At 41.4% G+C, this 16,445-nt stretch overlaps 1 protein-coding gene across 2 annotated transcripts in view; it reads left to right on the top strand.

The window, feature by feature from the left end:
• Positions 1 to 1,176: 1,176 nt before the first annotated feature.
• The window catches only part of PPTC7 (protein phosphatase targeting COQ7), a 42,104-nt gene continuing 26,835 nt past the window's right edge, over positions 1,177 to 16,445 (top strand). For both annotated transcript variants that reach the window (XR_003517058.1, XM_027576943.2), the window contains exon 1: positions 1,177 to 1,709. Coding sequence is in view for 1 of the 2 variants with exons in the window: in XM_027576943.2 (XP_027432744.1) it covers positions 1,487 to 1,709 (223 nt within the window). In the remaining variant the exon portion in view is untranslated. The remainder of the gene's footprint in view (positions 1,710 to 16,445) is intronic.

Here is a 16,445-nt window from a genome sequence, read left to right as displayed (position 1 = left end):
TCCCTGTTAAATTTAGGTATTTAACTTAAACAATTTCAGAGAAAGTGTGTTAATAATAATAATCAAAATCTGGAGAAGGCTACTGTGATGTCTTTGTTAAGGATGGGCTTAGAGCTTAACAAAAAAGTAGAGGAACTGCCTTTCTTGCCAGGGGCTGTCCTTCTGAAGAGAAGAGGTGTCAGCTGTGGAAGGAGAGAGCAAGGGGCCTCATCTTTGCAAGTCTTTGGCACTGCATGACCTGTCTGGGCACCCAAGCCAGAGGTCAGAAAACCTGCTTAGACAGGTGGACCCTCAAGAAATTTAAGATTTGGGACAAAGAAATTTGGGGCCTGGGATTGTTTATCCCCAAATTGGCAGAACCATTTGCAAAGTCTGAAACACTTCTATGGTATATGTGTAGTGGCCATTTCTGTGTCTCCATCACGATCACCCTGTTCACCCCATCAGTCTAATAGGGATAGTAATATTTCCTCGAATTTTCTTAATATTATGTAAAATGGCTCTTCTTTCCAGATTGCCGCCTCTAAACCCTTCCAGTATATAAATTCTGGAGATGTCACTAGAGTTGTGTACTTCAGTTTCCTAATGTATGTACTACAGAGTACTACATACTACATGACCTGACCCTAGTTTCTTTTGGGTTTTTCTTTGAAGGGTTGGTGGGTTATTTAAAACAATAGCCTTTAAAATATATGGTTAAGGGCGCCTGGGTGGCTTAGTCGGTTAAGCAGCTGCCTTCAGCTCAGGTCATGGTCCCAGGGTCCTGGGATCGAGCCCCGCATCAGGCTCCCTGCTCCGCGGGAAGCCTGCTTTTCCCTCTCCCACTCCCCCTGCTTGTGTTCCTGCTCTTGCTATCCCTCTCTCTGTCAAATAAATAAATAACATCTTTAAAAATAAATAAATAAAATAAAATATATGGTTAAAACAAGGAGGAAACTTTCAAACAGCCCATCTGTAGTTTTCAATAACTTAATTTAGGTCCCTCGTGGGGAAATCCTCCTAGGTTTTGGATGCTAAGCAGTGAAGCAGAGACTACAACTCCCAGGAGACATTGCGTCTACACCCTCTGCGCACACTCGACCTCAGAGACCGCATAAGGCACCGAGCCCGAGGGGGCGTGGCTTGGGCGTGAGCGCGAACCGTAGGCGGGGCTACAGGCGTGGCCATGGAGGGGGCGGCGCTGCCGGCGCGGCCCGGAACACGCTAGTGGAGCGGAAGATGGCGGCGGCAGCGGTGGCTGCAGCCGGGACCCCACTTGGCCTGAGGTGGAGGAGCTGCCGGCTCTGACCTCGCTGTGGCTCCGGTGCGCGCAGCGGAGCGTGTGCGAGGCCCCGCGCGTAGGGCAGGGGCGGCGGCGGCGATTGCGCGCCGCCCTGAGGAGCGCCCCGGCGGCGGCGCTGCTGCGGCTGAGGAGAGAGCCGGCTCTGGGCCTCCGCGTCCTCCTGCTCCCCGGGCCCCCCGCCTCCTCGGGGGGGCGGCGGCGGCGATGTTCTCGGTCCTCTCGTACGGGCGGCTGGTGGCCCGCGCCGTGCTTGGCGGCCTCTCGCAGACCGACCCCAGGGCCGGTGGCGGCGGCAGCGGTGACTACGGGCTGGTGACGGCCGGCTGCGGCTTCGGCAAAGACTTCCGTAAGGGCCTTCTCAAGAAGGGCGCGTGCTACGGGGACGACGCGTGCTTCGTGGCCCGGCACCGCTCGGCAGACGTGCTCGGTGAGTACCCGGCCCGGGTCCTCCCGCCCCAGCCCCAGATCCGCCTCCTGGGGACTCCCCTGCTCGGGGCTTCCCCAGTTCTTCCCCAGTTCCTCCGAGCGGTGAGAGGAGCCCGAGAGCCAGTAGTAGCTGTAGGGAGGGAGCGCTTACTATGTGCCAGGCGCCGTGCCAAGCGCCCGTGGTGCGTTCTCCGTTGCAACAACCCCCATTTTAGAGATGAGGAAACTGAGCCGCAGAACGGTCGAGTTCTGTGCTCAAGGTCACACAGCCTGACAGTGTGACCAGTTTGACCGAGTCCAAAACCGCACTGTTAGTCACTTGGCTGTGCCAGTCCCGACGACCTCGTCCCTTCCCCCGGAGACACCTGCAGACTCCTAACCTCGTTCTTGTTCCCTCCCCGCCTCCTCCCTCTGCTTGCTCCGGAGATCTCTATAATTCTTCGCGTGCTCCTGACGCCACAGCCTGCCTGCAGGCTGCGGGATCCAGAGCGGACTCACTGTCCTGAGCCCCAGACAGCCCAGCCGCATTCTTTCGCCGCCTCGATGGTGACCAGATCTCCATCCTTTTCGGAGTCTCGCAGGCGGTGGCGCTGGCCTGGTGAAAAAACACTCGCAGTGCATTCTCCCAAACTGCTCTTGCCCACTTCAGGTCGTTTGGGGTGGAAGAGAGTCTCCTTGACCCAAAATAGAATGGTCGAACCTTCTTCAAACTGCAGCGAAGAAAGCCTTGGGAATTGGTTAAAGCATTTTCAGGCCACAGGTGCTTCCAAAGGCCTATTCCAGTTACACCTTTGGCCGGGAGACTAACGTATGAGCTGATAGAAAGGGCTAAATATAATTCATAAGCAATCAGAAAGTTTATCATAATATACGTCTTTGGAGACAATGTGTATGCCATAGAATCATATGCCATTAAATCTCCTTTAATAAGTAAAGCACTTCCTTTGATATTGAAGGACATGCTGTCATTGAACTTGGGTTCAAATGTCAGTTTGGTTTCACTTCTTAGGTGAGGTTGAGTTTTTGACTACTTTAAATTTCATATGCTGAGGCACAGTTTGGCATTGGAACAAATGGTCCTGTAACTTTTTATGACAATAATTATTTTTTAATTTGATCTCAGAGTAACTGCCTATTATCTTTGTTTCTACTACATGTAGTGTTTGTGAACAGGGTTACTGGAAAGGTTGTTCTCAGTTTAATTTATGAATGACCCCATTACCTGTGTTGAAAAAATCATTAGGCAACACTCTTTATGTTAACTTTAAGAGGGTGAGGGAGGATTCAGTAGGTGAAGGAGCTTGTAGATAGAAATCATACAAATTCACTTTGAAGTCAGCTTGACCCTGACTCAGTATCTTTTTTTTTTTTAATCTTTTATTTATTTATTCATGAGAGAGAGCGAGGCAGAGGGAGAAGCAGGCTCCCCGTGGAGCAGGGACTCGATCCCAGGACCCTGGGATGATGACCTGAGCTGAAGACAGCCACTTAACCGACTGAGCCACGCAGGCATCCCTGACTCAGTATCTTTTTTAAAGGGCTGTCAATAGCTGTCTTTTCCCATTACATTTAGAAGCTTCATTTAATGAGCTTGTGACCTGTGCTGCTTTTTCAAATTGGAGTCAGTGCAACAGGATAGGTGATAATGAGCCACTAACGTTCCCCCTTACAAATCTGTGTGCTGGCTTTTGTGAAAGATTTGCAATTTGATTAATGATTTGGGAACATTTTAATGAGTTAAATTCCTATGCTTAACCTTGATTTTAAAATTTGTGAAGTCTGCTTTCTTAATGGAGTGGGGTATTTAGAAGGATATGGGGAATTTTGGTCAAACCCATTTTGAAAAAAGTATAAACCTACCATCTTGGCAGAAACCCTGCCAAATTTGGTACTCAACTTTGCCAACCTGGCTCTGTGATATGTGGTTTTGGGCAAGAGCCTCTCAGCTCATTTTCCTCATCTAGACTAGAGGAGGAAGGGAGTGGACTACCTGACCCTTAGGGACTTCTGACCATCAGATCATATTTTCTTTTTGTTTTGAAAAAAACTCGCGCTTTGTTATTTTGCACCTCAAATAACAGACATTATTTCCTATCTCATTCACATGGGTACCTTCAGTATAGTTCTCCAGTTTTATATTTAGCGCTAAACCAGTGGTTCTTAACTTTCCTTGGTTTGTGGCCTCAGGACTTTTGAGTGCCCAAGGGCTCTCTACCCAGAAAAATGTGCATGGAGACAAAATTTTGCATAAGCATTCAGTGACTTCACTGACCCCACGAAGTCCATCTGCATACCACTTAGAGGTCCATCCACAGGGACCAGATTAGGAACCACAGCTCTGTAACCCCTCCAAAAGGAATACTGTCAGGCATAACCAGACAGGTGTGACCTAGGGGTGGTCTTTGGCCATATTTGACAAAGAGCCATTTTAAGAGAGAGAATAAGAGTGTGTGTGTGTGTGTTTGGTGTACAAATTGGGAGACAGGTTCTTAGGACTGTCCTGTTTTAGAAGAGCTCTTCCAGAAAGCCATCTTGGGGGGCCACTTGAAACAACTTCAGAATAGGCCTCATTTGATCTTTGACTTCTACAAACCAGTTTGTGTGATGGTGACTTCTGTTTTATTGACACTATCCCATCAGGCAGGTCTGATTATTGCTTGCTATGAAAGAGGTGAGGCATCTCAGCAAGTCCTTAGTAATGCTTTTTCTCTGGAAGTTGGAGTTGTAAATTGAAAAGCATTAAAGGACCATGTTGAATAATGTTATGTTGAACCTCAGTGCTTTGAACCTTCTAGTTCTACAGATAATTCATTTTCTTTGGGTTAACACTGTGTTTGTTGCTTAATATATGTACAACTCACTGTGCTCATCTACAACTCCTTGACTGGAATAAAAGCTGTTTATTTCTTTTTGTATTAGAAAGAGAAAGCTGTTTTATGTCTTTAATTTAGAATTCATTTGTTCTATTAGTATGCAGTGACTAAAAGTACTTGGTGCTTTACAGCATTTTTGTAGAGTCCGCACTGGATTTCTTTTAGGAAAAACCAACTATGGTGGGTGTGGTGAGACATAGGAACCACTCCTATCCCCTGGAAAATTGGCAAAGGTGCTTTCTCTTTATTAGGTCCAACAGGAGTAAACCAATACCAGCAGGAGCTATGTGCACTTTTCTTTTTTCTTCTTCGTTGTGGCTAATCCTGAGTTCTCTCATTACTTTATATGGTACAGGATGCCTAAGTACACAAAAATATGAGAGCTGCCTAGTGTGTAATTGCTAGGCCTCCCACAGCTCTAAGCTGCTTAACAATAGAATCAGACTGGTGAGAGTTGTAAGACTTAGAAACCTTGGAGTCCAGTGAGAAAATGGAGGCCTACAGAGGGTCAAATAATTTTGCTAAGGTTATTCCACCAGTTAATGGCAGAACTAGGACTACCACCAAGATTGCCCATTACAGTCCACTTTCCATTGCATCACTAGTTAAGTTTTCTTGATAACATGGGTGAATTCAAAACCAGTCTCTTTAGGTACAGTTGATCCTTCTAATGTTTTTCCTGCTTAAGGGTATATGTGTGTGTGTGTTGTGTGTGTTGTGTGTGTTGTGTGTGTGTGTGTGTTTACAACTTCTGTATCCACACTATGACTTATAATTAAATGCAACAAAAGCTCCTCTGCGTACTAAACCACAGTTTACTGAAACCACTTCTTTAAGAAACGGCAGCATGGTCTACGCCATGTAAAATCTGACCCCTGAATAGAGTTGTAAAGTAATTCTTATAAAACTGCCAGATGTTTATTGAAGCTTGATTTAACTTGAAACCTTAAAGAGAAATGAAAACAATTTCATATTCCAGCCTTTGGATATGATTTTGATTGTGGCCAGGATTTTTGAAGTGTTTTTGTAAGTAATGCCAATCTTAAAAGTAGTTGTCTTGAGCTATAAGGATTACGTGAACAATATAAGGATCAAAAGTTTATTTAGGAAGTGAATAGATTAGGTAGAATTTTATGTTTTCCAACAGTCATGATAATTTTAATATATTTGGTAGAAGCTCGGTATCTGAAAGTGAGTTATCCTTTTAATAACAAAGTAGTCACATTGGGAGAGTGCATGTGTGCTGATTTAAGCCTTTGAAGAAGTCATCTTTGGAATTTCCCTCAGCTAGATTTTAAGCTGTGTCAGGAAACTAGTCTTATTATTATATAGTCATAATTTTCTGAAAGTCAAATTTTAGCCTGATCTACCTCTTGACAGCAGACATGACCCTGGTTTGAATTTTTAAAAATTGAGATACAGAATTCATCTGTCATAACGCCTACCTTTTAAAGTAAAAAATAAAAAAAATTGGTGGCATTTAGTACATTCACAGGGTTGTGCAACCACCACCACTGACTAGTACCAGACCATACTCATCACCACAAAAGAAACCCCTGTGCATTAGCAGTCACTCCCCCGTCTCCCCTCCCTTAACCCCGGGCAACAGAAAGTATAGGCTGACTATAGATTTGCCTGTTTTGGACATTTCATATAAATGGAATCATACAAAATGTGGTCTTTTGTATCTGGCATTTTTCACTTAGTATATTTTAAGGTCCACCCACATTGTAGTTTGTATCAGTGCTTTGTTCCTTTTTATGGCTGAATAATATTCCATTGTATGGATATACCACATTTTGTTTATCCATCCATTTATTAATGGACATTGGGTTGTTTCCACTTTTTGGCTGTTGTGAATAGTGCTGCTGTGACACATCCATGTACAGGCTTTTGTGTGAACATATATTTTTCATTCTCTTGGGTATATACCTAAAAATGGAATTGTTGGGTCTTACTATAGCTATAACTTTATGAGGAATATAGTTTTTTTAATATAATTATTTTTATATACTTATTATTTTATCCAAGGGAAATATTTTTTAAAAGTCATCAAATATAAGTTCTAAGGTTAATCAGTACTTTATTTTTTAAATTTTTTTTAATTTTTAAAGATTTTATTTATTTGTCAAGGAAAGAGAGAGAGTGCGCTAGCGAGCGAGCACAAGCAAGGGGAGCGTCAGGCAGAGGCAGAAGCAGAAGCAGTCTCCCTGCTGAGCAAGGAGCCCGATGCTTGACTCTATACCAGGACCCTGGGATCATCACCCGAGCCGAAGGCAGGTGTTTAACCAACTGAGCCACCCAGGTGTCCCTAATCAGTACTTTATGCCTGATTTCATAATCTATGTGCTTTCAAGAGAAAATTGTGGAATATTAAGGAAATGGAGAGTTGTGGATTCAGTAAAAGAGCTTTCTAGGACTCATGGAAATAGCAAGGCTTGAGAAGCCACTGACCATGGGCGCCTGGGTGGCTCAGTCATTAAGCGTCTGCCTTCGGCTCAGGTCATGATCCCAGGGTCCTGGGATCCAGCCCCACATCGGGCTGCCTACTCCATGGGAAGCCTGCTTCTCCCTCTCCCACTCCCCTGCTTGTGTTCCCTCTTTCACTGTGTCTCTCTCTGTCAAATAAATAAATAAAATCTTAAAAAAAAAAAGGCCACTGACCAAAAGAAAGAAGAAAAAAAAAGCCACACATTTGACTAGTTGCTGTCTGACTTATTCTGAGTGTTCTGTCTTTGTGTGTTCTGTCTTTGTGTAATAAATAAGATTACAAGGTTGACGGATAGAGGAATTTTGCTGTTTTTGTTATTATTAAAGATTTTTATTTATTTAACTGACAGAGAGAGACACAGTGAGAGAGGGAACACAAGCAGGGGGAGTGGGAGAGGGAGAAGCAGGCTTCCCGCAGAGCGGGGAGCCTGATGCGGGACTTGATCCCAGGACCGTGGAATCATGTCCTGAGCCGAAGGCAGACGCTTAACGACTGAGCCACCCAGGCGCCCCTGCCGTTTGTTTTTTAAACTCTTGCTCCCTGATATTTTTCCTCACTTTGCTAATACAGATACATTGTACTTTTCAGAGGTTCTTATAAGGTACATTATTTTTCAAGTCATTTCCTCATTTGTTATACTGTCAAAACTACTTTTCCTTTGTTCAGTCTTTAGAGATTCTCAAGCTTAGTTTTAAATTTTCCTAAGTTTCAGGTTCTCTCAATGTGTTAATCTTTTTAAAGGATTTTGGATGAACCTTTTTTATAGAGCAAGTAATTGAATTTGAAAGCATGACTATTTATACTTTTTCGAAAATACATTTTTGTTAAAAGGTTTTAATTTGTAGCAGAGGGTAAGATGCATGTGTTGGTTGTGTTGGGGTTTTTTGCAGGGAGAAGGGGCTGGATTGGAGGAGGCTGTTCCCTGAACTTCAGCACTACTTTATGAAACTGGGCAATACATAACTTGAATAGCTCCAACAGTATCCAAATGGAGTTTGTACTCAGGTGTGACTCAAGAAGCACTATACCCAGGCCACAGTATTTGACTTAAAACCATGTCCTTTGAGTAAATGCTTATGTCAAGTTCAAGCTAAATGTCAAATGCATTTTATGTAGGTCCCTATGCCTTTTAGAGAGGCCTTACTTGGGACTTCAGGTTCAGAATTTTCAGGAAAATGCTTTAGAAAAGTAAGTTAACATTAGTATTTCCTTCCTGAAGAAACTTGACTTTTCAGATGAGAAGTTCTAGTTAGTTGAAAACAGTGTGCCTTGTGGGTTTGCCTTTCAAAATTAGTGTTAACTTTTGGTCTCATTTTAAGAAGTGGTGCCCTGGATCCTAATTTTTGTCATTAGTAATAAAATTTAGTCATCTGTCTTGTTTGGGAGTTGTCAAATATTTTAAAAATATAGTAGTTTTCTATCTCCTTGAGAGCTAAAATCATTTATTTCCTATTAAACAATACACACAATTTATAAGATTGCATCATAAATCAAGACTTTTTGCAAAAACTGACTCACCGCTGAGGGCATTGGACTGATAACACATACTTAATCAGTTAAACTTGATTTGGCAAGTGGCATAGCTCTTTCAATTTATGTTAAAATTTTGAGGAGAAAAAGATGCTCAGTTCTTTTGAATAAGATCCCAAATAGGATTTTGGGTGGATTGAGAGGTGGGGGTACAAAGCTTTTCCTTAAAGAGTGAAAGTATTTCACTCTATTTTTCCTAAGCATTATTTAGTATCCTGACACAAAATATGATTCATCTTATCAGAGCTTTATATATAGTGATTTAGATTTAACAGTGTGTTTTTGTGTTTTACATTATTTAATCTTTTAACTATGAATAGCTGCTCTTATCTCCACTTAGTCTGCATCTGTTTCCTTATCTATAAAGTTGACTCATCAATAAGGTCAATACAGCTAGTATCATAGCTGGGACTTGGACCTAAGTTTCCTGCTTGTGTGTCTAGTGCTTTTAAGTAAATGCTTTTGTTTTGTGCTTATAAAAATAACACATGTTCAGAAAAGCACAGTGTAAAACACCTGTAACTCATAACTGAACTATAGTCAGTGTGGTTTCCTCCAGCTTTTGTGTATATACAATTGTATGTATACATACTATTAAATAAAATTGAGCTAATATATATATGTAGTCTGCTCTGTAATGTTATTTTATGTAATGTAAACTGAGCATATTTCCATGCGTCACTGCATCATATTTTTTCTGCACGTATAGCCCATAATTTGTTTAATAACCAGTTCTCTATTTTTAGTTATTTAGATTATTTCCAGTTTTCTTTTTTTTTCAAGATTTTATTTATTTTTTTTAAGTCTTATTTAAGTAATCTCTACACCTGTGTGGAGCTCGAACTCACAACCCCAAGATCAATTGCATGCTTTAACCAAATGAGCCAGCCAGGGGCCCCAATTTCCAGTTTTCTGTTTTGAGTAAGATTAGAATGAATGAGTATCTCGGCATCTGAATATTTCCTTAGAATAAATTCCTTGAAGAGTTCTTGAATCAAAAGCTATGAACATTTGCAAGGCCTCTGATATGAATATTAGCATGGGTCCCTCCAGAAATGTTATGCTAATTTATACGTTTCCAGTTGTTATGAAATTGCTCTCATCAATAAGCTTATTGTTGATCTTGAGTCTGTCACATTTAACAGTTTATAAATTTACCAGGTTCTTAAATGGTTGTTTTTGTGGTGAATAAGTTTGGTGAATAGTTCTAGAATTGATTGGATTGTTGGTATGAATCCCACGGACTACAAAATGACTGCAAAAACTTTGCCAGAGACTACAAAAGTGACTTACTACAAAGAGTGCTTTCTGTTGAAAGACCCAGTATTATTTTGATTCAGGCCAATTCCAACACATTTTTGTACCGATTTTTCTTTTACTCATTAACAGACTATTTTGAAAAGAAAGGGAATTTCTTTGTGTGTATGTGTACTGCTTTGACTGTACATTTTGATCTTTCAAGAATCCTATCATCCAGGTTTTTTGACTTATCAGAATTAGTCTATGCTGTCATTTGATGTAGATGAAAAAGAATAGCTGTGCTGAACCAAACAAAAAGTGCTTCTGTTTTCACATCAATGTTTGGATAGCGGTTTTGGATAAGAAAATAGATGTGAGCTATTTGCATAAGAGCTAGAAAACTGTTCATGGCCTCTAAGTTAACCACTAATTGATAATATGGTCATCGATGTTTCTATGAAATGAAGTCTAAACAAGGATGTCTTATGCATGCATTTTTTTTAAAGATTTTATTTATTTATTAGAGAAGAGACCACAAGCAGGGGGAGCGGAGCGGCAGGCAGAGGGAGAAGCAGGCTCCCCACTGAGCAAGGAGCCTGATGTGGGGCTTGATCCCAGGACCCTGGGATCATGACCTGAGCTGAAGGCAGATGCTTAACCGACTGAGCCACCCAGGCACCCCTGCACACATTACTTTTAAGAATTCACTTCTCTTGGTTCTTGAGCAGCAAATTTGATCTTATCATTGCTTTTCTTGTTCGGGTACGCTAAATTCACTGAACAGTCAATGGTTTTTGGATAACAAAGTGTGTTTTCTGAATACATTCCACATACACATATTTATTTACAGATCGTCTGAATTCAGTGAAGTAAATTAATACTAATCCATAACCATCTTTTATTTTATCAGAATTTCAAATTGAAAAATGGTTGGCTGGACTTTTTGTTAGTTAGGCTTAGTTTACTTAGACTTTAACTTAAAGAAGAAGCATATTCTCCAACATTTTAGATGGTTAAAACCAAAGTAAAAGGACATGGGGCAGTATTTTTACTCTCTGAATCATTATCGAAACTTCTCTGAAAACATATATGTGTTGGTGTAATAAAGAGAAAGGAAAGTTTGGGAAGGCTGAGATGGAGCCTCTGCTTTAAAACTAGTTCTTGTAATAAATGTAATGTTGTGTGTGAAAAATAAAGCATAGCTGTATGTTAACCCTTATTTTATAGTTTCTAAAAACAGTAGTACAACTTAGAATCCCAGAGTCTTAGATCTTAGAAAAAGGAATTCTTGAGAGAATTTGTCCCCCTGCCCCTTATTTCACAGATGAGAAAACTAAAGCTTAGAGAAGTGATTTGTCCAGTGTCCTACAACCAGTTAGTGGCAAAGTAAGCTGGCTGTGGTATCATCCCCTGACTCCTTTTCAGGGTTCTTTCCATCAGACTTTCTTAACAACGGTCTGCAAGAGGAGCGTCTTGTAGCTAGCTTCAACCCAGGGCACATGTAACATCTTGTGCAACTCTAGGATGAACTCTTTTTGGAGTTCTCAGATGAAAGTTTGTACACCAGCGTGTTGGTATTCTAACTTTTCAGTACAGTCAACTGAATTTATCGTTTACTGGTTGTTTCCTGTAAGTCCCTGACAGGTGCTGTGAAGAAGACCAAGAACAAGAGAGACTTCAGCTCTGAAGTCTGGCAGGGAAGGCCACAGGAACAGTATAATGAAAACACACACATTAGGTGTTGTGGAAGCATGGAGTCAGGTCTCGATAGATGGGTTTTTCAATAATTGAGGCAAGTGAGAAGAATGGTAAAGCTCTCCAGATTGAGGGATCAGCAGATACAGAAGATTGTCTTCAAACTATGGCTGTTTTGTGGCTAGAGAGTGAGTAGTTTGGACTGGCTGAGTGATTTTGGAAGGGCAGTTGAGAATTGTTAGAAAATAGGTTGAGACCAAACTGTTGAAGGTCACAATTGCCATGTTAAATAACTGGGTTCCATTTTTTTTTTTTTTTTTTTGGTTAGGAAGCTATAGAAGATCGTGTTGCCTTTGTTTTGCATTTGGTTTGGTGGTTTTTGAAGAGGCAACACATGCAAATGGTACAAAATTCAAAAGGTATTCTAAATTTAAAAGGGTACAGAGTGAAAAGTTTCTCTCTTGTCTTCTAGCTGCAAAGTTCCTCTCCCAGAAGGAACTAATGTTACCAGTTTCTGGTGTATCCTTCCAGAGAATTGTTTTAAAAAAGATTTTATTTATTTATTTGACAGAACACAAGCAGGGGGAGCAGCAAGCAGAGGAGAGAGAGAGAAACAGGCTTCCCGGCTGAGCAGAGAGCCCGATGTGGGGCTTGATCCCAGGACCCCAGGATCATGACCTGAGCCGAAGGCAGACGCTTAACCAACTGAGCAGCCACTCAGGCGCCGCCCCCCCCCCCCCCGCCAGAGAATGTTTTTACATATACAAGTAGAAAAGTGTATATACGTGGAAGGTATTTGAAGAGTAACATGGACATAGCAATCTCATAAAAAGTAAAAAAGAAAGAAAAAATGATACAGAGTGTAATGGGAGAATAGGAAAGCAAAAGACCAATTAGGGAGCTACTGAAATAGTCTGAGCTAGAAAAGGCTTTAACTAGGACAGTTCAAAGTAGTCGGGCTTCAGAAACATTGCAGACATATCAAGAGGACTTAGTGATAATTGGACGAAGAGTGAAAGAGAAAAGAGGAATTGAAGTTGATTTTGAGGTTTTGCATTTGGAAGCCTCAAGTTTCTAGCCTACAAGTGTGGGTGGGTTGGGCTGCCATTAACCAGGTTAGGATACGCAAGGGAAGGATCAAATTTGGGGATGGAAAACAGGATTGCTTGGTGGGAGAGGCATTTCAGAGGTGGAATCATCTGGCTCATGGAATGCTTAAGTCCAGCTGGCCTTTACTGAGTTCTAAGTGTTGCAGCAATGGTTCTCATTAGGATTACCTGTGCAGTTTGGTTTTCATACTTTGCTAGGAGACCCAGGCCCACCCTAGACAAACTGACTCAGAAGGTGGGGCTTGGGTAATCTCAGTGTGCAGCAAGAATTGAGAACTTTTGTGCCAGGTACTAGGCCAGCACCCAGAAATGAAAAAGATGGTTGGTTAGCAATGGAAAAAGACTCAGCCCTGAAGGGGAGTTATAATATAGAGAGGGAGAAAGGAGACAGGAAAGCTGTGATAGAGGTGCTGCAGTTATTATTACCTAAGGAAATGGTTTAGGCCAATTTATGTATCACCAGTTGTTATAAGATTTTCCATTTAAAATAAGGAATATCTTGGGGCGCCTGGGTGGCTCAGTCGTTAAGTGTCTGCCTTCGGCTCAAGTCACGATCCCAGAGTCCTGGGATCAAGCCCAGCATCGGGCTCTCTGCTCCGCGGGAAGCCTGCTTCTCCCTCTCCCACTCCCCCTGCTTGTGTTCCCTCTCTCGCTGTCTCTCACACTCTGTCAAATAAATTAAAAAAATCTTTAAAAAAAAAAAATAAGGAATATCTAAGTCTGAACCCTGGCACATAGTAGGCAGCAGGCACTTAAGAGATACTTGTTAAATAAGGTTATTTCAGAGCCACTTCTGGAAAAAAACTAATTTCTTCAAAGTGCAGGTGTATCTATTTCTCCTTGTGTATTTTTTAGAGACATAAGTTTGTTTCTTAGTTACTGTTAAATGTTTAATGAGATATTGAATGGTGGTAGATGTGTGATGGGAAAAGCTGAATGGACCACTCATCTTTTATACATTATCTGTGAGTGGGAATTGTCTTTTGGTTGTGACCACAGATACAAACACTAATCAAAGATTGTTTTTTCTGATTGTTACAGGCTAGGCTATTCTATATGCTGTTATTTAGTTTTTCTGAAAGAGAGGCATAACTCTGTTATTGCATGTTGACTGGGAGCTAAGCATTGTGGTGGTACTCTTTAATCCATTATCCCTGTTCGTCACATCAGTCCTGTGATATCCGTTATTATACCCATTTACAGGTGAAGATACTAAAGCTCAGAGGGCTACCTAAGGACACCCTTGGTACACATAACTCTAGTCCTGAAGCTGCACTTTGAACCCAGATCTGACTCCAAAGCCTATGCCCTTGCCTAGTGTGTATACACTGCTTTTCAAATCAAATGATCATTTAAAACTTTGTTTCACTGAAATGATCTTTATTGAGTCTGAATAGTACTTTGATATTAGCTATTCCTAGGCTAACAGTTGAGCAGAGCCCCTTCATTAAAGCAAATAAAGGCCTCAGTTGAACTAGTTCAGTGGGCCACAGGAACTTGGGTGACTTCAGGCCAGCCCTTTACTTCTGGGGACCTCCTTTATGCCTGAACTCCTGCAGCGTGTTTGGGCTGATTGCTGGTCAGAGGTTCCTGGCAGGAATGTAATAGGCATTTACCTGGAGGTCAGGTTTCTCTGCTCTTAGAGCTTAACCTTACCTTTATTACTGCACTTTATCCATATTAGTCAGAATCTTAGGGAACTGCCCAAATTAATTCTATCCTCAACCTCCTCCCTCATGACTTGTGTTTTCATCATTCAAGGCTCATATCAGCCACTTCTTTTCTCCATGAATACTTTTCCTGATTCCTTTAGCTAGATGTAATCTGATCTTCGTGCTTTAGTTTTTATTGGTGCATATTTATTTTGTTAGAGCCATTTATCATAAACCTCTCCAAACCCCTCTCCCCTGCCGTAGTCACTACCACTTGATTTTAAGCTTCGTGGGCAGGAAATCTTTTATTACATGTAAATCCCTTTAGCTGCTTTTCGCTACGGTGTCATGTATATAGAAAAGGGTCAATAAACTGTGTTGAATAACTTTAATATTTAATGTAAGTGTAAAATGTAGCTCTAACTGGATTTATATAGTTTTTGTAATCCCTCCCATAAAGGTAATATACATACTCATTATTGGAAAATGTGGAAAGTAAAAAGAAGAAACAATTACTGGTCCTACCACTCAAAGATCATTAATTAAACAGCATGTAGAAAAAAATATAATTAGTGTTTAGAAATTAAGGGACAGTTCTCCACTTGGCAGGCTTATTCAAAGGAAATTATGTTCTCATTTTTTTAAAAAAGAGTGTGCCAGGGCTACATGTGACTCTTGACCTCTCCCAGAGGGTGGTATTTCAGTAAAGGCCAGCTCTTATTTTTATAGAGGGGTGAGAAAACCAGGGAGGTAAATAGTAACCTCTTTGGGGTTAGGTCAAGGATATATAGCTTAATTGTCATAAATATTAGGTTAACCTTTAAGACCAGAATTCTAGATCTAATCTTATAGATTATAAACAGAAGGAAAAATTCTCTCTTGGCCTAAAGGGCTAGTACAAGTAGGCACACATCAGATAGCTAGACTTTAATTGCTGTTATTTTCTTATTTAAATGTTAAATTATTAGGTGTTATATAACATTTTCTGATATCTAGAAACTAACAGAAGTCTCAGCTTTAACAGAAGCCCTTAATTCTATAACACACTAAGGGCCCTGCCCATACTGTCCATAGTTCACAGTAAGTGTGAGCCCGTGATTTGCCTGTTGCTTTCTTCTGTTCAGAAAGCATTGCTAACAGCATTTACCATTTGGGGAAGATACTGTTGCAGCTCAGAAAGGAGTGAAATGACCTTTTCTGTGACTTCAGCTTGTGTGGTGAGAAGGTAATTCCTACCCAAGTCTATAAGATACCCAAGGTCCCCAGGCCACATTGAGCCAAATGTTCCACATTAGGTGTTTGGTATTTAAACAGGTGAGCTAAAGTTAGAGGAAGAACATTTTATTTTAAAAAGGTTGGCTTTGAAGATGTCCATTGACAGATGAATGGATAAAGAAGATGTGGTATATATACACGATGGAATATTATGCAGCCATCAAAAGGAATGAGATCTTGCCATTTGCAACGACGTGGATGGAACTGGAGGGTGTTATGCTGAGTGAAATAAGTCAATCAGAGAAAGACATGTATCATATGACCTCACTGATATGAGGAATTCTTAATCTCAGGAAACAAACTGAGGGTTGCTGGAGTGGTGGGGGGTGGGAGGGATGGGGTGGCTGGGTGATAGACATTGGGGAGGGTTATGTGCTATGGTGAGCGCTGTGAATTGTGCAAGACTGTTGAATCACAGATCTGTACTTCTGAAACAAATAATGCAACATATGTTAAGAAAAAAGAAAAAGAAGAAGATAGCAGGAGGGGAAGAATGAAGGGGAGTAAGTCGGAGGGGGAGACGAACCATGAGAGACGATGGACTTTGAAAAACAAAGTGAGGGTTCTAGAGGGGAGGAGGGTGGGGGGGTGGGTTAGCCTCGTGATGGGTATTAAAGAGGGCACATTCTGCGTGGAGCACTGGGTGTTATGCACAAACAATCATGGAACACTACATCAAGAACTAATGTATGGTGCTTAACATAACAATAAAAAATTTAAAAAAAGGTTGGCTTTGGGGGCACCTGGATGGCTCAGTCAGTTAAGCGTCTGACTCTTGGTTTGGGCTCAGGTCATGACCTTGGGGTTGTGAGAGCAAGCCTCGCATTGGGCTCTGTGCTTAGTGTGGGGTCCGCTTGGGATTCCTTCCCCCTC

This window comes from Zalophus californianus, chromosome 14, assembly GCF_009762305.2.
Source record: "Zalophus californianus isolate mZalCal1 chromosome 14, mZalCal1.pri.v2, whole genome shotgun sequence".
Lineage (NCBI taxonomy): Eukaryota > Metazoa > Chordata > Mammalia > Carnivora > Otariidae > Zalophus > Zalophus californianus.
Note: the sequence above shows the minus strand (reverse complement) of the source record. Positions and strands in the feature narration are given on the sequence as shown.